Below are 23,314 nucleotides of genomic sequence, written 5' to 3'. Positions count from 1 at the left end.
GGGATGAAGTCCGTTCTTTTAAATTCTACTTCCTACTGGAACAAGAAGAAAAGCTACTTCCAGGACACTCAGGTAGCATCGAAAGCAGTGTCGCTCCACTGGTGGCCAGCATGGAAGGGGCTGGCCCCACACACAGGGTTCAGAGGGAATCATTTTATAGCAGAAGATGGGTGTTGTCCTCAAGAAAGGAAGGCCACACGCCCTGCCAGGCCAGCCTAGTTTGGACATCAGTGTCAACAGGGGTGATGAGTGTCTTCTTGTTTCCGCTGTTGTAGCTAAACTCCAAGCCCCACAGGAGGAGCTGGGGGCTAGTGAGAGGGACACCAGTGAAAGTCAACTAGTAGCACAGACTCCTGGGGTGCCGGACCGGCCTCACCCATCGCTAGCCTCAGGACAGGTGACAGGGTGGTACCCGAACCGAGCATCACGCAGGTATGAAGGGGTATTGTGGCCACGGTCCCAGCAGATTTCAGAACTGTGGATGTGCGGGATGTGTGTAAACACAACACTTACTGCATGAAGAAAAGACATCTGTATTCTACACGCACACACACAGACACACAATGTCAGGAATGTCCGTCTTCTGGAGAGGGTACTGTGGTTGGCTCTGGTTAAGAGCCTTCCACCTGCTTCTCTGGGGACGCTGGTCTGGCTGGGAAGGATGGCTTTCAGGGCTCTGAGTGACTGAGTGTTTCTGTCTGCCGTGTATAGGATTCTGCTTCCAGACAAGCTCAGAAAGTACAGCTAGCTGTCTTTAAAGACATGCTGGTCAGGCTGCTGGCCATGGTCTGGCTCTGCTGGGAGGAGAAGATCACGCCTCCCTGAGGGGAAGGGTCGTCGTCAGCCGGTTCCCTCGGGATGGACGTGGGAGCCGCTTCTGTGCCCCAGGAGCTGGTTTTGCTGGCACTTCCGGTGACAGACCTGCAGTCATGGGCAAAGCTGCTGGCGGATTCCGTCCAGGTCCCCCGGGCCTGCTGGTGTTGAGGCGCTCCCTGCCTGGGGGCTGGTGCTGCTGTGATCCTGTGATTTCCCTCCGCTCTCACACGTCCAAGGGAAGGAGCATGTGTGGGTGATGTGTGTATGCTGAATATCTGATGTGGACAGAATGCAAGGAAAAAAAAAAAAAAAAAACAGGACATGTGTATGTGTGTGTAACACACACACACACACGAGAGCGAGAGAAAAGACAGGCCTGCTGTCCCCCAGGCTGGGAGCTGAGGATGCTATGGTCGACATGTGCTATGAACTCATGGTCTGTTTTGGGGAACATACTAGATGGGATGTATATAGTCTCTTCTTACAAGTGATCTATCTCCCAATCCACTGCGTAGAGCAGGCCAAGACATGAGTAAACGCGTTGGTATTCATCTCCTGTATGGTCAATGTCAAGCCTGTTGAAGCAACCGTATCACATTCCATTTTGCATTCTCTTTCCTCTTTGCCTTTCCCATTTGGTAATCCATTCCTAGAAAAATAAACCCATTCCTTGATTAGAACTTGGGCTTCCCAAGTGGTGCAGTGGTAAAGAACCTGTCTGCCAGTGCAGGAGGCAGGAGACATGGGTTCAATCCCTGGGTTGGGAAGATCCCCTGGAGTAGGAAATGGCAACCTACTCCAGTATTCTTGCCTAGGAAATCCCATGGACAGAGAGAAGAGCCTAGTGGGCTACAGTCCATGGGGTGGCAAAGAGTTGAACACGACTGAGCGACTGAACGTGCATACATATGATTAGAACTCTGTCTTTTCTGATTCTTTCTGAATTAGCAAATAGATTTTCAAAAAGTGCAAAAAGGCAAATCCAAAGTGGTTAGACATTCCTGAAATCTGCCATGCTGCTGGGAGAAAAAAGACAGGGTTGTGGAGCATCTTTTTGTCACATCACCTCTCTCTCCTCTCTAAATATATATATATATATGAGATAGGTCGAAAAAGATAGGCAGATGTGGAAGCTGTATGTATTTTGTGAAATATTATCAAGCCTTAGGAAAGCACTTATAATTTAATAAGAATACCTACATTCTTTACCAGTCTTTAATTCAACAGAGCTATTGGTTTAAAATGAAGCTATACGTTAAAATTGTAGTGTCACAGACCAGGAAGCGGTATGGAAGTGAGACTTTTAACCAAGGGGGAATTACAGAAGACTGGGCAGAATCAGGTGACCAAAATCCCCTCCACTTGAACGTTTGAGATTCCCTGGGGAGTTTTTGTGTTTCCATCTCCAGGTTTCTAAACAGCATGAAATCTCATCTGAACCCAAGTTGTGATTTTTTCCAGAAATAGGAGCTCAGAAGGGGCCCCGAGAGGTAGGAAAATAGCTGTGGTCCTGGAGAAGGAAGAGAGAGGAGGTCGGGGGTGCTTGGCACCTGCCTCTCAGCTTCTGTGTCAGCCAGGCCCTTCAGCCTCCCCCCGGGAGGTGCTGATGGGCCCCAGATGACGGGGGCCCTTTAGGGGGAACAGGAAAAGAGTGTGAGCTGCACAGACCCCTGTGGGTCCTGGAATCACGCAGGTGTCTCATCAGAGCAGGCACGAGGCCGAGGCCGACCTCCAGCTTTGCATCCGTCACCTCGCTTTGAAGAGTGACCAAGCGTGGTGTGTGTTGTATATTGAGGCCCACGAAAGCAGAGCACTGGGGGATCCGGACCCACGGCATTTTGTGAATGAATGAGTGGATGAAGAAGTCTGTATTCTTATGTCTGTCTTGCACATCTATCTAGCACAGGACCCTTCTGAGTGGGGGCTTCTGTGCCCCTTCGAGGTTATACTCTCATGACGCAGTCCAGCTGGTGGTGGGACACGTGGCCCTGCATCCCAAAGCTTCAGCCCTGGGCTGCAGGGGACAAGGTGGGCATAAATGGAAGAATCACAGTACGAGGGTACAGCAGGAAGCGCAAGACTATTGTCACACGCCGTGGAAGCACCTTAACCAAAAGGCTGGTGAACAGAGGAAGTGACATTTGAGGTTTAAGCTGCAGTCTTGGGGATTACTGCCAGTTAGCCAGACAAAGAGGAAGAGAAAGAATGTTCAAACATAAGGAAAGGCATGCAAATCTGGAAGGAGCCAAGAGGAGGTGGTTATGTCTAAAGGACAGGATGGGGGAGATTCTCTGCAAGTGGCAAGATCACAAAGAACTTTATGGGACGTTGTGTGTTCTGAGTCCTTCCTTCAAACTCCAAGAAGGCGTGCCTAGCTTTCACGCAGGGAGTGGAGTGATCAGATTTACCCCTCACAAAGGCCATTCTCGACAGGCTGGCGGCATGAGATGGTGGCCTGATTTCCAGAGGGTCCATGGTGGGATGGGATGAGACATGGTTTGGACTTGGGGCTTGAGTGGCCACCAAGGCTGAAGTGCAAAGAGGGGATAGTTCCTGGTTTCCTGGGTAGCTCACTGTGGCGGGAGAGGGGATTTTATTGGTGGACAAAATAATTTGTCCAGCTGGCAAAACTACCTGCCCAGAAGAGGAAGATAAATTAATTCTTTGGGGACCCGTTACTTTTGACGGCCTGTTGGAATCTAAAATGGTAATTGAAAAGGTGATCTGGAGCTCAGAAACCTGGTTAGGGACGTCGAATCTGGAGTCAGTGGCGTGTGGATGCTAACTGAAGTCGTGAGTGTTGAGGACATCATCCAGGGAGCATGTGTGGGCGGATCTGGGTTTAATAATGACTACATGAGCACCTAATGTGTTCTCGGTCCTCGCCTAGGAACTGGGGACGGAGTGATGACCAGGCCCCAGACAGAAATGCCCCAGCCTACATGGCGCTGACAAGCGCTAGAGAAAGATTTCGAGAGACATAGATTCCGAGGGGACAGGATTCAGAGCTTCTCCCCTGCCCCTGGCCCCACCACGCCTGTCTCCACTTGTCCTGTGTCCCATCTCAGGCCTCTGTTGGGAAACCCCGTCTCTTCCTTCCTGCCGCAGGAAGGAGGGCCCTGCTTTCTGTCCTTCTCCACAAGCACCTCTGCCCTTTTCTCTTTCCATCCGTCTGAAAAGGCAGCTGCCTCCCTCCGCTGCTGAGATGCGGCAAAGAAACCAAAGTCAATTCAGCTCCCCACCAGCCCTGAAATGCAGATACAGTTTTAGAAATCCAGGCTTTAGAATCAGGGCCCGCAGAACAATAAGCGGTTGTAAAGACGAATGAAAGCTGTGACCTTGCCGTTCCAAAGCCTGTGGAAAACTCAGTAGCTCTGGGAGGCAGAACGAACCCTTGCTGGCGTCAGACCGGCCAAACCTCCAAGGCCCGAGTCACTGCTCTGGGGACGCTGTCATGCTGCTCTGCATATATTAAAGCTTCTCGCCACTGTTTGCTGGCAGTCTCCTCCTTCCAAGGCCAACACCGAATGCCGTTTGTTTGGGGATGGGTGTGTTTATTTCACAGAAAAATGTCAGTTTGCTTGCTCTTCTCTTGTGGTTAGTGATAAAGATGAAATTGTTCAGACTGATAAAAAAATAATAATATCCCTTCTTACATTTTGAAGGAAAATAGAGGGCTCATACATGGCAATGGATGGCAAGTGACATTTAAATGGGAATCAGTGATTTTTCAAGTGGGTTTCTCTTGTGGCTCAGCTGGTGAAGAATCTGCCTGCAATGCGAGAGACCTGGGTTCGATCCCTGGGTTGGGAAGATCCCCTGGAGAAGGGAAAGGCTACCCACTCCAGTATTCTGGCCTGGAGAATTCCATGGGGTCGCAAAGAGTCGGACACGACTGAGTGACTTTCACTTTCTTTTGGTGATTTTTCAGTTCACGGTAAGTGGAGATCTCTAAGCTGGGGTCCGTGGCAAAGAGGAAATCATCTGAGGTATGGAAACAGTGTCGCTGCTCAGAGAGGTTGTATAAACCAGGGTCACCTATATAATAAAGCTGATTAAATAGATCACTGAAAAGGACATTAAAGCTTGAGTTTTGGATAATTCATTTTGTATAAAAGTTTAACGCCCCAAATGGGAGTTTTTCTGTGTCATCTAGCATATGAGGGGTCATGTCTAGATATCAGGAGGGATTTTAATTTAATGTTAGTCTAAAATCAGATAAAATTACTTGAATCTACTGCCAAGGTGAGGATGGTATAAGAGATTCAGTGCATTCAGAGGGCATCTCTGCTTTTATTCTTGAAATTAGCTCCTCGGGATTATTCATAAAATTGACCTCTTCATTAGCACAGTAATTGTGCTCTGCTACTAACCAACACTTCTACACAAGCTTGGTCTTAAGAGGAACCAGGCAGATGGGTGCTTTACTTGGTAAAGATGGTGGGCTGCCCGGGGGACTCCCCTAAAATTCCGATGATGAATTCTGAAGCTAGGACTTTATCCCTTTGCTTTGTGAGTTTGGCTCTGTTCAAAGACAAACCTTTCAAGGAAAAGTAATATTTTAAACTATTGTAAGTCATCCTTATTATAGTCCAACTTGAAAGAGTAAGTCAAAGCTGTCAATTGGCAATGCCCTTAATTCTGATACGAAACATACAAACCTCCGTACATCACACTCCTTCCCACATCCTGCTGCCACAGCGGAGAGCTGTCCCTCCTCCACCTGAAAGATAAGGTCTTTTCTGACCCTAAAACCCCAACCCTTCCTGCCTTCCCGGACTCCTGCGCTGTCCATAGAGCCTTCTCCCTCCTTATATGTTTAGCTTCTCACTGTCACCGCCACTCCCTCTTAACCTGGATTCTTTCCATTAAACACCGGCAGCGTCTAGTCACTAGAAACTATAAACCTCCTCTGAGCCTGCTTCCCCTCCCAGCTCTGGTCCCTTCAGAGCCGGCTTCGTGGCAGAGTCCCCCGTGCCTCTTGGGTCCATTTCCTTGCCGCTGTTCTCACCCACTGCAGCCTGGCTCCCATCCCCACCGCCCCCGAAAGAGCTCTGGATGAGCTTGCTCGTCGCCTCCCTGGGGCTCTGCCCCGAGGGCAGGCTCTTCAGGCCTCGTCTGACCTCTCGGCGTGCCAGCCACTTGGTTGGCCATGCCCGTCTCCTCCCTCCGCTTCCATGGTGCCAGGCTTCTAGTTTGCATCCTGCGTCTGTGCACTGCCCCTCCTCAGACTCCCTGGCAGGTTTGTCTTCCTTCATCTGAGCATTAAATTATTGGAATTCCGTAAGGCTTCATCCCAGGCCCTCTCCTCTTCTCATGCTGTGCTCTCTCCATTCCCCTGGCTTCAGAGAGTATCTATTATGCAGACTAGCCAGAAATTTCTGCCGCTGGCCTGACCCTCTCCTCTCCGCTGAGCTCAGTAGACCCAGCTGCCTACTGGACACAACCACTGTGACGTTGCACAATCATTCTGACTCAACAGGTCTAAGCTCAGATTCATTGTCCCTTTCTATCCTTCCCCCCATCCTCAAATGCCCCGGTTTCCTTCCAGTGTTCCCCACCTTCTCAGTGAATGGCATAACCATCCATCGAGCCGTGTAAGTTATGGAACTTGAGAGCTAGGCAGTATACCTCCTTCTTCCCCAGTGTCCACAGACGCTGTGTCTCTGTGTTCTGTCAACTAGACTCCTAAAGAGCTTGCACATCCACCTCCATAGCCTAGCCCAAGTGCCTATCATCCAATACCAGGCGTGCAGTAGCCTCCAGGGCTCCTACTCAGACTGCCTCTTGAATCTCCCAACCCATTCTCTGTACAACAAACAGTGTGATATGTTGTAAATCTGGAACGTTCATCCCCTCACCCAGCCAGGGCAAGGTATGCAGCTCTCTGTGCCTCGGTTTCCTGCTTTGTACAGTGGAAATGCTGGTGGTGCTATCTCAAGGGGCTGACCTGAAGATTAGATGAATTAGTATGCGTGCTTCTTAGAGCCTGCCTGTACATTTTAGGCGTTAAGTCAGCATTAGCTTATTCCGTTACTCCTATTGTTTGTAGAGAGAGAAACACCGAGTTGAATGGGTCCATTACCTTGTCCAGGTGGGTTCAGTGCGGAGCCAGGAGTAGAACCCTGGCCCCCTAACTCCTGAGCTGTTTAGCACTTTGTCATTAAGCCACAATATCATTCTCCTACCAAATCTCATTTTCAAAGTCAAAACAACTAATTATAGCACATGCCCTTTGGGAGGACTTAGCTGCATTTTATAGCTGTGTGTGATTAGCCTGGATATTTTTCTCAGACCCTTTCAAGAGAAATGAAACATAAATAGAGGGCCTCATTTGAAATCATGTGTATTTAACGATAAGGCTGCCTAGTTAATAGCAGAATTTTCTCTGGTTAGAGTTCAGTCACTCATTGTTTCGTCCCGTCCAAACATGACGCATAAGAAAAACAAAAGCGGAAAGGCCAGCAAAGAACCAGGCAAGGCGTCTGGTCGTGGGATCCATGGGCTGTGTAGCACAAGCCAGTGAGCGAACCTTCTGCAGACACTTCTGGGCGTAAGATTCTAAAACCCTGACCCCCACTTTTAAGGTGCAAGCTCCACCTTGAATCTGGAAGGGCTTCTTCAAAACAGACTATCCCCAAACCCTAGCTTCCTGTGAAACCTTGGTTTTCCAAAACGGTTCCACAAAGGTGGCTGTACATACCTACAAAAGAAACTAGTATTTGGCAGAAAGATAAACAGAAAAGTGAGGGAGAGCCTCTAAGAAGCTCATTCTAAGTGGAGTCAGGAGTTGCATCCCAGACCTGTGACACTGACTTGCTCACTTGTGTAATCTCAGCTTCCCCCGCTGCAGTTGGAGAATGCCGTTTTAGAAAGGACGGGAAGACTGTTGAGTCCAAATTTAGAACCTCGAGGAGCTGGCCCTTATCAGTGCAGATAAATAATACCTTCATGGGATGTTTTAGAAAATGAAGAATAGATGCTAAAATGTTCTTGTAAATTTGAGAACACTTTGGGATTATCCATTTCCAGCTGTCTCCAAGGTCCTCCCAAGCACCTTGAAGACAGATATCCGATCAAAACTCCTTTCTCTGGCATTGAGGCCCACTCCCTGTGTGCAGCCTACATGGCAGTGATATCGGAGCATCATGGAATCAGCTGTCAGTGAGCACTGGGTTTAAAACAGTTATACTTGGCAACTCCATGGACTTTATTTTGAATCTGTGTCGCTCTTAGTGTCCAAGATGTAAGTGAAAATGTTAGTCGCTCAGTCATGTCTGACTCTTTGCGACCCCATGGAGCATAGCCCGCCAGGCTCCTCTGTCCCTGGAATTCTCCAGGCAAGAATACTGGAGTGGGTTGCCATGCCCTCCTCCAGGGGTTCTTCCCCACCTAGGGATCGAACCTCAGGCTCCTACATTGCAGGTGGATTCTTTACTGCCTGAGCCACCAGGGAAGCCCCCATGGTGTAAACATCTTGCCAACTCTAGACACCGGTTGCTGATGTTTCGGGAGGGACTATGACCTCTGCTGCTAGAACAGCACTGTTTTCTACCCCTTAGTTCTACTGGAAGGACTCAGGGGGCCTCAGACTCCTTCCACAGAGTTCTCACCTCACACACACCTCATCCTGATGAGGGAAGCAGAAAACTGAATAATTATTTGCAGGGTTGTTAAATAGTTTCCAAGAGTCTCAAAAATACCAACATATCTGTGATGCTGAAGCCCATTGTGTGATCTTTCCTGGAACTTCATCTGGACATGTAGTCCTCCTCTTTCTTTTTTTTTGTTTTTTAATGTAAGTTTCAGGCAAACGGCATTATAATTCAACATCTGTATATACTGCAGAGCGATCACCACCTCAAGTCTAGTGACCACCTGTCACAGTACAGTTGACCCCCTTCCCCCATGCTACCCGCCCCCAGTCCCCTCCCCCCGGTAACCATTATTCTGATCTCTGTATCTGTTTGTTTTTGTTTTACTGTGTGTGTTCATTTGTTTGGGAGTCTTTTAAATTCCACGTAGGAGTGAAATCATACAGTGTTTGTGTGACTCATTTCACTTAGAATACTGCCTTCATGATGTCATGAATGCAGGGTCTCATACTTTTTATGGTTGGATGATATTCCACTGTGTATGCGCCACATCTTCTTTATCCAGTCGCCCATCAGTGGACGCTGAGGTTGGCTCCATATCTTAGCTACCGTAAATAATAGTGCAGTGACCGTAGGGGCTCAGATATCTTTTTGAGTTTGTGTTTTCGTGTTCTTCAGACAAAGACCCATGAGTGGAACAGCTGGGTCGTATGGTAGTTCCATTCTTGACTTTTTGAGGAATCTCCATACCGTTTGGCATAACGTCTGCCCCGGTTTACATTCCCACCAACAGGGTGCCACCACCCCTTTCCTCCACACGGTTGCCAGCATTTGCTTTATGTGGTCTCTTCGATGACAGCCATCCAGACGTGTGTGAGGTGTTACCTCCTTGTGGTTCTCATTTGCCTTTCCCTGGTAGTCACGGATTTGAGCGTCTTTTCATGCACCTGCTGACCATCCCTGTGTCGTCTTTGAAAAATGTCTGTTCAGCTCCTCTGCTCATTTTTTAATCAAGTTGTTTGGTTTTTTTGGTTGTTGATGTGTATGAGATCTTGATATATTTTGGATTTTAACCCCCTGTCGGGTATATGATCTGCAGTTATCTTCTCCCGCTCAGTAGGTTGCCTTTTTGTTTTGATGATGATTTCCTTGGCTGTGCGGAAGCTTTCTAGGATGACGTAGTCCCGCTTGCTTCTGCTTTTGTGTCCCTTGCCTTTGCAGTCAGATCCACTACAGCGCCTCTGACAACATGTAGCGTCTGCTCGCTGGTGTCCTTCCCAGTCTCTGTCCTGCGTGGTACCCGCCTGTTGCTCGACCCCGCCCCCTGCTGTTGCATCATAGCCAGTTCACATCCTGGCTGTGACGCCTCACTTGCTATGGCTAAATTACATGCCGGCACCAAGTGTCATCCCTTTTCCTCTTCATCTGTCATCCCGTGTCTAATGAGGCTCTGGTGGCGATGGGTGGGGACCAGAAGAGCAGCTATTGTTCTCTGCAGACAGACTTGCTCTCTCCCGACTCCCCGGGGCCATGAGCCTCTTTGTACTTTGAGTCTGCACAGACATGGCAAGAGGCAAGCTCTAGCCTCAGGGTCAGGGGAGAAAGGCAGAGGCCATGATCTCAAAGTTAGGAGGCCCCAGCGAAAGAATGAGACTTCTGTGATGAGAGTTCACGGGCCTGGAGGCCGGGGGAGCAGGGCAGGGGAGGGGCCGCCGGAGGGAGGAGGGTCAGCTCCACGTGACATCACATCGAGTGGCTTTCCTGGGCTTGAAATTGAGGAACTGAGGCGACGTTGGTGGTGAGCGTCAGTCTCTGAGAGCGCAGGATGGAACAGGCACCCCAGCCTCTGCCTCTGCCTCCTGCATCTGCGACGGCCGGGGAGATTAATGACCCAGGGAGGCTATGACATGGTCCAAAAACTTTTCCTGGATTTTTTCCGCAGGCGACTGAGCCAGAGGCCGACTGCGGAGGAGCTGGAGCAGAGGAACATTTTGAAACGTAAGTGACAGAGCCCATGGCAAACGCTGAGGTTTCATGATCGCTTTGGTTATGGTATATCACAGCAAGCCACTGGACTTCTCCCGTGTGTTTGTGTGGAAAGGATCGAGACTCTCACTGGTGCTGGAGGCTTCACCCCTGTGTGTTAGACCCCCCGAGACAGCCTCCTCACAGAGAAAGCAACTTCGAATCTACTTGGTTCATGAGGACCTCAGGGTCTCCAAGAAAAAGCCTGCCCTTGAGTGGGCTGCAGAGTCAGAGAAGCTGGAAAGTTCAAGCAAGATAACTTCTTGTTAAATGAGAGCTGGGGTTGCCTTTAAAGTCAAATTGGCTTAGACATCGCAAATATGATACTGATGGCTAAAATAGGGCAGATAGCCATTTGAAAACTAGAACCAGAGGATATGACTTTCTGCTGCAGCTGGCTGCTGCTGATAAAATCCCCCTCCCTCTGAGCAGTCAGTTGAAAGTCTAAGAAAGCATCTTCCAGTGGAAATCCTTGCTGGCCTCGTCTTGGGCCTCCCGTAGCCAGCTGCTGGAGTAGCTGCTGAAGCTCTCTTTCCAGAAAGTCTCACTGTCACTCTCATCTGTGGACAGAAAAAAAATGAACGAGCTTCTTGTTTGGTTTAGGACACAGATAATTTGAGTGTGTAGAGAAAATCCATGTGGTGCTTAAAATATTTGTTTTAAAAATGCTAAAAGAAATCATCTCACAGACGCAAACCAGCATTCCTCAATTTAGGGGGGGAGATATTCAATAGTTGAAAAATAAAACCTCTCTGCTTCATTGCAGGATACTCTCATCAGCACTGCCCTCTAGATGGTCAACAGATGTTTTTAGTTTAATTCAGACCCTTTCTCCCCACACACCCATCCCTTTCTCTCTCCAGAAGAGAAATATAATCTATGCAGTTTTACAAAGCGTGCACAACCCCCCCCCCACACACACACACGAGTCACGTGAGGCCTCTGCATGGGTGGGTATTTCCACCACAACCAAACAAAAGCGTTCTTGATTTTACTTTTCTTGCCTTCCTCACTGTGGTCCTGCGACTTGGTCAGTGCCGTGTGGCTGGCTGTTGAGTTTCCCCTGGGAAGGCTGTGTTGTTGGGGTGCGGGGTGTGGCCCAGAGCATCCCCCCTGCGCGCTGTACCTGCACCCACATCCTGCCCCTTGCTCTCGGCTATGGCCACTCCCTCGCCCCTCCAGGGTGGCACCTTCAGCCCTGACCTTCCTCGGGCCTCAGGGCACCTCATCTATTCCCCAGATCTCTAGGAGGTTGCGTATATGATTATGTTCTTCCTAACCCAGGGGTGCCTTTCAGAGTTTCTCCAGAGTTTACTTTGAGCCGAAACAGATTGAGAACTCTTTCAGATGACTTCCCTGGTTGGGGAAACTTTTGGCTTCTGTGTCTCCCTTTCTGTCCCCACTTGATACCTGACCCGCTAAAAATCATCCACATCAGAGGGAAGAACAAACAGGTGGCCACTGATGTCTAAACTCAGAGATCCAGTGAGCATGCTTGCTCCTTCCTCGGCCCCGCCAACCGCCTCACACGCCTCGGTGGTTGGCTGAAGGACTGTGCTCTGGCGGGTTACACTGTACCTCGGTCCCTAACCCGACTCTTACTTGTGAAGAAGCTGAACCCTTCTGGGGACTTGTTCAGGTTTCAGAAGATGCGTGCTTCTGTCGGCGGGGACAGAGGATTTGGAAAGAGAAGGCAGGGAGTCCCCAGCTCACCTGGCTCCCTTGAGGCACCACTCCCGAGTCTCATCTGCCCAGATTCCTGATAGACGATGAGCAGGCCCTCAAGTTGCTTTCTTCTCACCCTCCAGAAAGATGCTGGGGTCGTAAAGGTGGCTGCTTGTGTTGCGTAAGCCTATGGGCTCAGGTTCAGGGGAGCAAAGAGCGCCCAGCTGCTCCCATGGTTCCCTTTCGTTCTCTGGCCTCTTCCGTCGTGTCCTGTTTGAATAGCTGCAAACTGAAGGACCACTGACCAAATTCAAACAGGGTCGTCACTTTGCAGTTTCAAAACTTTTTGGAAAGGAGATTTATTTTTCCTGCTGGTTCTTTGCTTTCTCCCACGTTCTGAAACTTTGTTTTCTGAAATAGGGTTTTTTCTTTTTTAAAATCGATTGTGATTGTGAAACAAAAAATGTTTTGTGGTATCAGAAGATACCCTCAAATGGTGTATTCTGAGAATTCTCATCTGGGCTTTCAATCACAGGAGGCAGCATGTCTCTAAGGTTGCAGGAGGGTGGGCTACCAGCGTGGGCAGCCTGGGGTTGGGGGCGGTGCTGGAGTTTTACGAGCCCCCACCTGCCCGGCCCTGTGGGTGGTACTTGCTCCACTGGGGGCAGCCAGTGAGACATCAGGCCCGTCTGAGCACACAATGAGCTGTCTGGTGGTGGCGGCAGTGATGACTTCGAGGGCTTTTCCTGGTCTCCCTTTTTCCACTTGCCTAATGGGGTTGTCTTGGTACCCACTGCCTGAGAATTCATGACCCTGAGTTTGTAAATGGCTTTGAACTAAAGGTCTAGATGCCACTGGTGATAGGTTGGGGCCCCCACCCATCAGAGGGACCTCAGGAACACATGTAGGAGATGAGAGGGCAGGGTGCTGACTTTCATGGCCCAGGAGGGGGCCTGTAGGATGAGGAGGCCCCCAAGTGGAGTCCGAGGCAAGTAACCAGTAAGGGCTGGCCCCCAAGCAAAATCGGATTGGGAAGAGGCAGTGTGTTTGAGCAAGAGAAAGAGCTGGACCGTGTGTCTAACGTATTAGCCCTGGAGTGTGCAGCCTGCCCCTCAGTTCCCTTGGGCCTGTCTGTCAATTTCCAAGCCAAAGAGCAGCAACCTAGGTGGTCTCCTGGGCCGCTGCGGGCTCTAATATGCTGTGAGTCTGTCCATTTTAACCCAGTGCCCTCGAGCTGCCTCCTGGGCACTCACCATCCACTCTAGACCTTTCCGTCTGTCCTCCTTCCCATCCACAAATGCACTGTCGGTGGTGGGGGTGGGGACACCCTTCTTCTGGGTCTAACTGGCTGCCTCCCAGTTTATCTCGGAGAGATTCGTTCATACAAAGGTGGTAATGGCTGACTAGTTGAATGGGTTTTTAATCCTGAAGAAATTCACATTTTTCAAAGAAACTCTGGAAGGGGAGGGAGGACCTTTCAATTCAAAGGAAGGCACTCTGGTGTGGGGTTTGGGACCGCGGGGACCCCTGGGGACCTCAGCCAAGGGCCGGATGTGGGCGTTTCTGGTGCTGCCCCGTTCACGATCCTGATCCTCATAGGTGGTCAGCGTGGCCACAGCGTGTCCCTGGGGGTGTCGCGCGAAGGCCTGAGTCGTGCTCTGACTCATCCTTGCTCCTCCTGGTGGGAGGCGATGCCACTCGCAGTATGAATTGGCTCAGGGTTGCGGTTGCTGGAAGGAGGGGCGGGGGAACCCCACTTCTAGGCACGAGGGGGTCACACTTTTAAAGATCTGACTCTACGGAAACATCATTTACATCAGTGCTTTCAAACGGGCCCTCCCGATGCAGACGGCGCCGGAGTCAAGTCGCCGTGGTGGCCTGTGTCTGAAGTCATCCTCAGTTCAGTAGACGAGACGCAGGGGCACTGGGCCCAGGCTGACGTTCATGGTTTTCCTCGAGTCAGACAGTACTGGGCTGCGATCTGGCCTTCCATCCCAAGGCCTGGGAGGAAAGTGAGGTACCCACGTCATCCGGTTACTTAGATGTGCCCACATTCTCTGTCCACCACGTCTCTGCTCCTTTCCCCAGACCCTCTTACCTGCACACACCTAATGCTAAGTCACCCCCCACATTGCGCTGAGAACGTTTAAGCTCTCAAGTCTGCTCTAAGACGCTCCTTAGAAGTCGACATGCAGGCTGTTGTACCCCACACTATGGCCGCCCACGTGTTCTGTGGACTTCTTGGAAGAGTCAAAGAATTGATGGAATCAGTGCTTGCGAAAGGTGAGCGTTTTGCAGATCCAGCCTCTGTTTGGCGTCAGCTGCACCTCGTGTTGTTTCTGTGGGGGTCTGGCCTCTGTTCCTTCCAGGCGGGGCACTGGGTGCCCCGGACCACCTCATAATGAGACCCCTTAGGTCACTGTGAGGCCTGAGGCAGAGCTGAGCGAGGCCCAGGTCTTGTGCAGAGAAGGGCGCCTCCCCGCTCCGAGGACGTGCCTGTCATTGTGAGCAGCACCCACTCTTTCAGGACCCACCTCCTGATCCAGCATCTCTGCCTGCAGACTCGGAAGGAACCCCAAGTGACGTGAAGAAAGCGAAGTAAGGTCGACCTGCTCACCCGTTTGAAACAGTGCAGGCACTTGGAGAGTGTCCCCAGGAGTAGAAGGGTGGCTGCGGTCCGGACGGGGAACTCTCTTCCTGAGACTGTGAGCTGCTTGGCCTAGAACCTGCGGAGGTTCAGAGGGCGCATCCTTGTGGGACACTGCAACCAAAACCTAAAGCTTCTTCATTTCTTTCAGCTCGGAATGAACAAGAGGAACAAGAGGAGAAGAGAGAGATCAAGAGGAGGTTAACTCGAAAGGTGAGAGGGTTCTCTGTGCCAACGGGGCTGGGACAGGAGGCTGCCCGCCCCTCGGGTGTGGGCCTTGCCCACTGCCTGGCCTGTTGGAGGTGACATCAGTGGTTCCATTCCTCGGGTGTCAGGACACATGGCTCTCTAGACGCTCCAGGGGCCAGTGGTCACAGCTTCACAACCCTCGGTCCTGGTGGCTAGTGACATCCTAGGTTGCTTCGTTTTGTGACAGCGGCCTACCCCTCCAAGCAACTTGATGGCAGGTGTATTATATTTGCAGTTACAGTAAATATTCTGTGGTAAAAATTCACTGTAATCCCATCTCTCAAGTGGAAATTCACTATCAACATCAGTAGTTCAAAATGTATCAGTTATTTGCTATGACCCTGGAAAATGCGAGTTTTCCTTATCTCCCGATACTGCTCCTGACCTACTACCCAAGAACTATTATGCTAAATCCAATTAATTAGGAAAATGTCAAATATATTGATAAACTAATGGAGATGTTTGAAAAGCACTTAGATAAAATTCAGGAAGATAGAATTTACATATATTTTTCCATAAAAACCCCCAAAATAGATGGCTTGGCAATGCAATGTAGACCCACAGGCAGATCTAATTTGGAGTAACCTCTTTGATACGAAGCTCTTTATTTGAGGCTATTCTTGGGGGATGTTGAGAAATTTAATAATTGATGGCACAGAAAACACTTTATTCTGTCTGACTAGAGTGTTTTTAATCACTCTCCTACAGTGACCATCTTGAGAAAAAGATACTCAAAGCTTAAAGACAGTTCAGAGGCACATCAAAATTAATTTTTAAAGTTTTTATTAATGGTTTTTCTCCATGGACATTTTATGCAATGGAAGAAATTCAGAGATCCTGAAATATCATGCCAGTTACTAAGGTGATGATTTGTTTCTCAACGCTTTCTCCCCCTTGGAGCACCCCAAACATCTGGTGACAAGCCAAAGGCCATCCCAGTTCAAAGGAGTAAGATAAGCAAGGGCCTGAGAGCCGGTGACAAGCTGGTGTCCCCTGGTGGGAAACTACAACAAGAGCTCGGGCCCTCACTTCACCCAGGTGCCCTCACCCTGATCCAGGTCTGGTTCTTACATCCTTGAGATCACTTAGCCTTTGGACGCAGGGCACCCTGTTTCCTGAGACTGAGCAGCGAAGGGGACCAGGGGAGGTGTATTAGATTGTTCTAAGTGGGTCCTTGAAATGATGAGGGTATCAAAAGGAGACTGGTAATGACCCCATGTTTCTGATACAGAAAGGTCTAGACCTTCAGAAACAAACGTTTAATCAGATTTTTGCAGTGTTCATGGGAGTTGACGGCTGGTACCCACCCCCAATTCTCCTAAACTTGAGGGTTTCTTGCTAAAAGCTAATAATACGGAAAGATTTGGACATGAAGTTAATTCTCTTTGAAAAAAAAAAGTATACGATCTTGCAGGGGAAAACTTGACTAACTGCATAATTTGGCAGGAAGGAGTGAGAGAAGAGGGTTTCCTCCCACACCATCTCCCCTGGGAAAGCGAGGGGGTGGGGCCCCCAAATACCCATAGTTCTTGCAAGTCTTCAAGATAAATGCCTCTTCCTCCTCCCAGTTACCGCTCTCTTCTCCCAGGAAAAGTGCCTTGTAATTTCAGCATCTGCCATCCCCTGGGACTGGCTCGGGGAATTAGAGATAATGAGCTTGAGGGAAGGGCTAGGCTGCTTTTTATAAGGGAGAGACCGAAAGTAGCTTTCACATCTGGCTCTGTGAACAGAGGTGTGGGGCCTGGCAGCTGGTAGGGAATCTGTACCACCTCCTGGCCCTGGACACATTCTGCTCCTCAGGAGCCTTTATCGCAGCAAGACCAGATGCCAGAGGTCGGGAGGCAGGATGGGGCGGGCGTACCTTCCCTCAGCCCCAGGATTGCCTCCATATCCTTCTGTCAAGACCTGAGAAAAAGAAAACACAGTAGCGGATGCTGATCGCCACAGACCAGGCATTCTCTTCTGCCAAATTGAGACAAACCTAAAAAATCATTGCTTCATCTTTTAGTAGGTGCCTGTTTTCCACTTCCAAAAAATTGCTAGCTAGCCTGATGGATGGATGAGAAGAAGGGAGGAAGGCTGGCTGGAAGGCAGGCAGGGAAGAACTTTACCTGGGTCGGGTTGTATTAGTAGTGGGATTAGGGTCTTGACGTGTACCCTTTTGTTGAGCATTTGCAACTGACACTTTCGTAGATGGAAACATAATGCTGCCAACCTCTGCAGCCCGTCATTCCTGGAAAACCAACTCTGGCTGCAGAGACTGTTTCCTTAGCATCCAGGCAGGTAACCTGGGTTCACTTTACCTGGAAGGTGAGAGCCAGTCGTGAGCCAAAAGCGCCTCTCCTCAGCCCACATGGCTAGGCTTGTGAGCCCTTGCTCATGACTGAATCCCGGTGGTGGTTAGTCAGACTCTCCCAGCAGGAAAACCCAGGGCCCTCCTCACTCATTCCCTGGTAGCACCTGGGCCCAGTTCCTCATCCCCATCAGATTCAGGCATGAAAAAGAGTCCCTTACCTTCAGAGCCAATCTCTAGATATCTGTTCACTCCAGACTCTACCATAGACAGGCTATGAGCAAAATCCAGACCATGATTTCCAGAAATTTAAATTAGAAATTCCATGCTTGCATGGCACACTGAACAAACGGTACTGTTTGTCTGGCACCCCAGGGTAAACCTTACCAATCAGAAACAAAAACTGGGGCTGTGAGTAGGAGTCTTTATAATGCAGACAGGCATTTACCATGATAATGAAGTACTCAATTGGCTCAGATGGTAAAGAATCCGCCTGCCAATGCAGGAGACCCGGTTAGATCTCTAGGTCGGGGAGATCCCCTGGAGGAGGGCATGGCTACCCACTCCAGTATTCTGCTCGGAGAATCCCATGGTCAGAGGAGCCTGCTGGGTTACAGTCCATGAGGTTGCAAAGAGTAGGACACAACTGAGCGTATTATGGTAAATGGCTCTTTGTATTATAATGACACTATGAAGCTCCCTGCACTCATTTCTGAGTCAGGATAGACCCCCATTTTTGCTGACAGCAAACCCTGACCATCGAGCCCGGGAAACCTCTGGGTTTCCTGCAAGAGGCCACCACCGACACCAAAATGCCTGGGAAACCAGGAGAGACAGGAGCCACTCGGAGGGGGAGCTGCAGCGTCCAGACTGGGGACCAATCACACCCAACACACCTGTGATCCCCAGGTCTCTCCTCCCTTGGCTGAGGGGTAGCAGCAGGCTGCTTGGGTCCCATCTGGAGCCTGGCAGTCGGTGTCACCATTCTTTCTGTTCAGTGCCGGCCAGGCAGTCATCTAATTATGTTCTTCCATTATAGGCCAGTTGGTAGCAAGCTGGAACATTCTGGCACCAGCCTAAGGTGTATGGCAGCTGCATAAGATAGAGAGTCAGAACAGCCAGAGGTGGTTTGGATTTGCTTGCATGTGTTTGTTTTATAGGCCTTTGTGCTAAGATTCTATTTGACCGCATCTTCTATTAATAGAATTAAACACAGTCTAAGGCTTAGAGAAAAATTGCTTTTAAATAACATTGGCTGAACATGAATTGACAGCCTCCTAGAGAGAGAGCAACTGTGTTGCTCCAGAAGAAATAAACCTAGTGACAGGAAGAGATAATAGAAACGTCGGCCTCGAGTTGTGAAAGTTCAAAGGGAGGATGCCAGCAGGTGACAGGGGAGATGGTGAAATGCCCCACTTGCTTCATTCCTTCACCGCAGACTCCTCTAGAGAACCCGTCCCAAGTCTTCCTCGGCATCAACGCGGCCTCGCTCTGCCTTTGCGCGCACCTTTCTACTGAGCTAGTGAGGGGCAGGGTCTCCATGGTCGCGTAAATCAACACACTCCTAATTCCTGCACACCCCAAACACAAAGATTACAAACCCATCTTGCAGAGAGCACTAAATTTGACACACAGGTCAGTTCACAAATCCAGAATAATACAAACCTGTTGTGTACGGTTTTGGTTCACCTGGTGGGAAAGGCAGGTACATGTGGGAAGACCCACCACACCCACACAGAGAGACACGCTGCAGTGTTGTTCCGCAGCCTGGCCGCTTGTCTGAATAGTCCTGGAGGCGGCTCACGAGACAGTCAACTCCTTCACAGAGTCTGGAGAAGCCCCAGGACCAGGAATCCGGAGCCCTGGGTCCCCGGGGCCCTGCCCTCACTGGTGTGTGATGCGTCAGCTGCGCCTCTCCACCTCGGGTTCTCACCTGTACACTCACGGGTGGACCAAGTGATCTAAAACGTGGCTGGTTGACCGCGTCCATGTCTCTCTCTCTCTCCCGCAGCTCAGCCAGAGGCCCACAGTGGAGGAGCTTCGGGAACGGAAGATCCTTATCCGCTTCAGCGACTACGTGGAGGTGGCCGACGCTCAGGACTATGACCGCAGGGCCGACAAGCCCTGGACCCGCCTCACCGCTGCCGACAAAGTGAGAGGGGTGGGGAGGGCTGCCCAGGCCTCGCGACAAAGCGCTGGGTCTCTAGCACGCTGCTGGGAGCCTGCGCAGAGCCCAGGAGCAGAGCTGAGGTGCCCGGGTGGGCACTGGAGGCGGATGGCCTGGCAGGCAGGCTCCGGGGACGGGCCACACTCCTTCCCTTAATTTGGTTGGGGGATTCTGACCCACCAGCTCTGGAAGGACCCATCCTGAGGTGTCACTGTGCATTCTGAGCTTAGATCCACCGCAGCAAGACCAGGGGCTGACCTTTCAGTGTGCACCAGGGACCCCAGGATGTGGGCCAGGTGGACGGGCCCTCTCGCTGCCCGGATGAACAGCTCCGGGCAGAACCCCAAATCGAACTGTTTGTAGCTTAGATTTGTGGGGGAGGGGATTCTTCGTAGGTTCTAAAGGGGCTTCCCTGGTGGCTCAGATGGTAAAGAATCTGCCTGCAATGCAGGAGACCTGGGTTCGATCCCTGAGTCAGGCAGATCCCCTGGAGAAGGGAATGGTTACCCACTCCAGTATTCCTACCTGGAAAATCCCATGGACAGAGGAGGAGCCTGGTGGGCTACAGTCCACAGGGGTGTAAAGAGGTGGACACAACCGAGTGACTAACACTTCCACTTTTTAAAGAGTATCTCAGGGTGACTCTTTCTCCCAGTGGTGAGACTCTACCTTACGCACCTGTCTGACTTTGTTGAAGAGGTTTCCTGACGTTTTCAGGAATAAAATAGAAGGTGAGCTGTCTGCTTCCTCCGCACACTCATGGGCTTCTCTTTCTTCTAGGCTGCCATTCGGAAGGAGCTGAACGAATTTAAAAGCACTGAAATGGAAGTTCACGAGTTGAGTAGGCATTTAACAAGGTTAGTGTCAAGAGGTTTCTTTTTTTTTTCTTTCCCGCTTCAAATTATAATATTTACCCCTGGACTGAACTATCCTCGCCGTTTCTGGAGGACAAGTGCTGGGCAGTGGTGGGTGTGGTGAGGGGGGAAGATAAAAGAAAGATCCACGTGGAGGGATCCAGGTTCCACTGTGGTTACTGAAAGTAGAGGAGTGTGTGCGAGGTCTGGGCTGAATGCAGCCTTCTCAGAGCCTGCAGCCTAAAGATCTGCTGAGTGCCAGACCACGATGGAATGGGTATTTATGAAAACATAAGCTGAGGAGGAAAGGTCATTGCTGATTACAGCAGAGACCAAACCAGGCCAGGGTACCAGATCCTCGTGGTACTTCCAGGTGGGGGTCACGCCTGCCGTTCGGTGTCCTTTTTCCAGACAGTCCTGTGTGGTGCTTCTTGGCGAAACTGAAGCAGACAGATTGGAGGGGCTTGCACAAGGTCACGGGGCTGGTTAGTGACAGGCCGTCAGCTCCCTCCTCCTGCCTCTCTCCTTGGTTGAACGTTGAGTGCCTGACTCGGGGACAGGAGCTTGGGGGTCCCCGCCTTGCTGCTGATTCCTTACCTGGGCTGCAGCCCCCCTGGGGAGCTCCAGATTAAACTCCAAAACCAGGGGTGCACTGGATGGGCCTCAGGTTCTCCAGGGGTCCTGTGGAGATTTATTTGCCTTTGGTTGGAGATTTAAGCCTCCCTGTGGCTGTCACAAACAAGGATGGAGGCTGGAGAGCTTGGCCTTGTCAGGTCCGACACCATGGGCAGCCGCTGGGTCCTGACTGAGTTGTTTTGTATTCCTAGGTTTCACCGACCTTAACAGTCGAATTCCTCTTGAGTGCTATGCTGTCTTCAAAACATAAATTTATAAGAACCATAAGTGCTGGTATTTATTCACTTCCCCATTATGATGTAAATCTTATGAACTGCCTTTTTTTAAAAAGAAGAAGAAAAAGAAAAGGAAACACAGGATTCTGCTTGCAAAAACGTGATGGTTAGGCTGCCGGCGCTGCCGAGGATAAGGGACCGTGCCCCGTCCTGGGCCGGGGGCACCGAAGACTTGCCCGCGCTCAAAGCGGCCCTGGGCCTCAGGCCGGCAGGTACCGCGTTCGCTGAGGCTCCCTCGAGCCTGTACCGCCAAAGTGTCTGTCCCCTGAGTCCAGAGAATACCGAGCCGGTGGATCTGTCGTGGGACGACTGTGCAGAAGCAGGCGGCCCGGGGGTGGCGCCCGACCGGAGGAGGCTGCTGAAGGAGGCCGCACCACCCACGCGGTGAACTACGGGGAGAGCCCTTCCCCGGGGAGCCTGTGGTCGCCGGGCTGGCCTCAGAGTGCGTGCGCTCCAGGTGCAGAAGGCAGGCACGAGTGCCTGTCCTGTCCCCTCGGGCCGAGCCAGCTGCCCTCCAGGAAGCTCTGGTGTCGCAGGGGAAGGCTGTCGTTAGACGAGCCCAGAGTCGCGGGGGATCTTACGCATGCCAGCAGCCTCTGCTACCTGAGTGGCATCACGTGTGTGATCGTAATGCCGCTGTGGAAGGTACCCAGACTGGGGTGACCAACCGCCTGGCTGATGTTCATTCTCTCTGCATGTACCCCAGGGCTGGGGACCGGGTGGCCGGGCCTTTAACGGCCTCTGAGTTGAGGACCAGGCCAGGATCCATTCCTGAACGGCTGGCTTCCCCCAGCAGGTCCTCCACAACTACCCGAGGCCCTTCCAGGCTGGCCACGCCCGTAGGTGTCCGTGCAGAAGCCCCAGGGTCGGGGCAGGCACCGGCCCCGCCCACCAGGAGGTACCTGCTTCTCCAGGGAGCATCCCTCCTCTCCCTCTGGAGGCTGGTGAGGGTGACAGAGGTCGGATCTCTGTCCATCCTCCTCACCTGTGATCACAGGAGAACAGTGACAGGGTGTGGCAGAGGGACCCCTCCAGACCCTGACCGCTCTCCGTAGGAGGCCACCTGAGCTACTTCCTTCCCCTCCGGGCTGTGGCTGTGAAGCTCCGCCTGGCCTCCTGCTGTGATCTTGGTTGGTTCACCAGCTCTCCCGGTGATGGCTCGAGCCCTACCACACAGGCCCAGGCTTTAGAAGGATTCCAGCTTGGCCTTCACCAAAAAAAAAAAAAGAGGTAACCAGTTCCTACCCCAAGCCGCGTGGGATCACATTACCCTGGGGCTGCCCCGCCATCACCACGGGTGAGGGCGGGCTCCTTCTCCGCTGGCCCTCATGGCTCCCCGGGGTGGTGTCACCATGCACCTGGCAGGGGAGCTCCGGCGGTGTTCCAGGCGGTGCCCACTGGCCGGTGCCAGGCTGGCACACGCTTTCCTCACAGCGCCTGGCGCCCAGCCCTGGGACGCGTCACCCCCTTCCTCTCTTCTTTGAATGTTGAATCCGGATAGTTAACCGCTGTGAGTAGAGGCGTTGTTCAGGGAAAACGTGGCCAGGATTTTAGCGTGGCTGTAAACAGTGTCTTCCCAAAAGACTTACTGACGTTTGAATGTGCAGATGGTGTGGTGAAGGATGCGGGGCTCTTCCGTGTAACCCCTCTACATGGGCACGTTTTCCTGGAGGTGCCCACCTTGGCCAGGGTCTGAGCCTGGGCTTCTAGTGTTATGATGGTCAGCCTTCTCCTGGCCCAAGAGCAAGTCCTAAGGGACCTCATTCCCCTGCCTGGACGCCTCCCACACAGGCCAGGGGCTTCTCTGCTGGCCTGGGTTCTGGGCCTTTCAGTGTCTTGGGAACATGATGCCTCAGTCCAGTTCCCTGCAGCCCGCCTGCCAGGGGTTCCGGGTTCCCACCCCAAGTGCCCCATTGTTGCAGCCACTTTGCTTGTGAAAGAAACTGAACACAGTTTCTGCTGCTCCTGCAGAGTAGCTTTTTCCGGAAGTAACTCCCTACAAATTGAAGGGTGCCCCTCCCGTGTCACTGCCCCAAGCTGGGCTCTCCCGAGCCCATTGGAAGTGGCTCAGCAACCTCTGTAGGTCACAGGA

At 51.3% G+C, this 23,314-nt stretch overlaps 1 protein-coding gene across 11 annotated transcripts in view; it reads left to right on the top strand.

The window, feature by feature from the left end:
- PHACTR1 (phosphatase and actin regulator 1) overlaps positions 1-21,214 on the top strand; it is a 525,946-nt gene extending 504,732 nt beyond the window's left edge. For all 11 annotated transcript variants that reach the window (XM_061398847.1, XM_061398845.1, XM_061398849.1 and 8 more), the window contains 5 exons: positions 10,354-10,409; positions 14,900-14,961; positions 19,302-19,442; positions 20,238-20,314; positions 21,139-21,214. In XM_061398847.1, coding sequence (XP_061254831.1) covers positions 10,354-10,409; positions 14,900-14,961; positions 19,302-19,442; positions 20,238-20,314; positions 21,139-21,154 — 352 coding nt within the window. In that variant the 3' untranslated portion in view covers positions 21,155-21,214. The remainder of the gene's footprint in view (positions 1-10,353; positions 10,410-14,899; positions 14,962-19,301; positions 19,443-20,237; positions 20,315-21,138) is intronic.
- The last annotated feature ends 2,100 nt before the right edge of the window (positions 21,215-23,314 follow it).

This window comes from Bos javanicus, chromosome 23 (assembly GCF_032452875.1).
Source record: "Bos javanicus breed banteng chromosome 23, ARS-OSU_banteng_1.0, whole genome shotgun sequence".
Taxonomy (NCBI): domain Eukaryota; kingdom Metazoa; phylum Chordata; class Mammalia; order Artiodactyla; family Bovidae; genus Bos; species Bos javanicus.
Note: the sequence above shows the minus strand (reverse complement) of the source record. Positions and strands in the feature narration are given on the sequence as shown.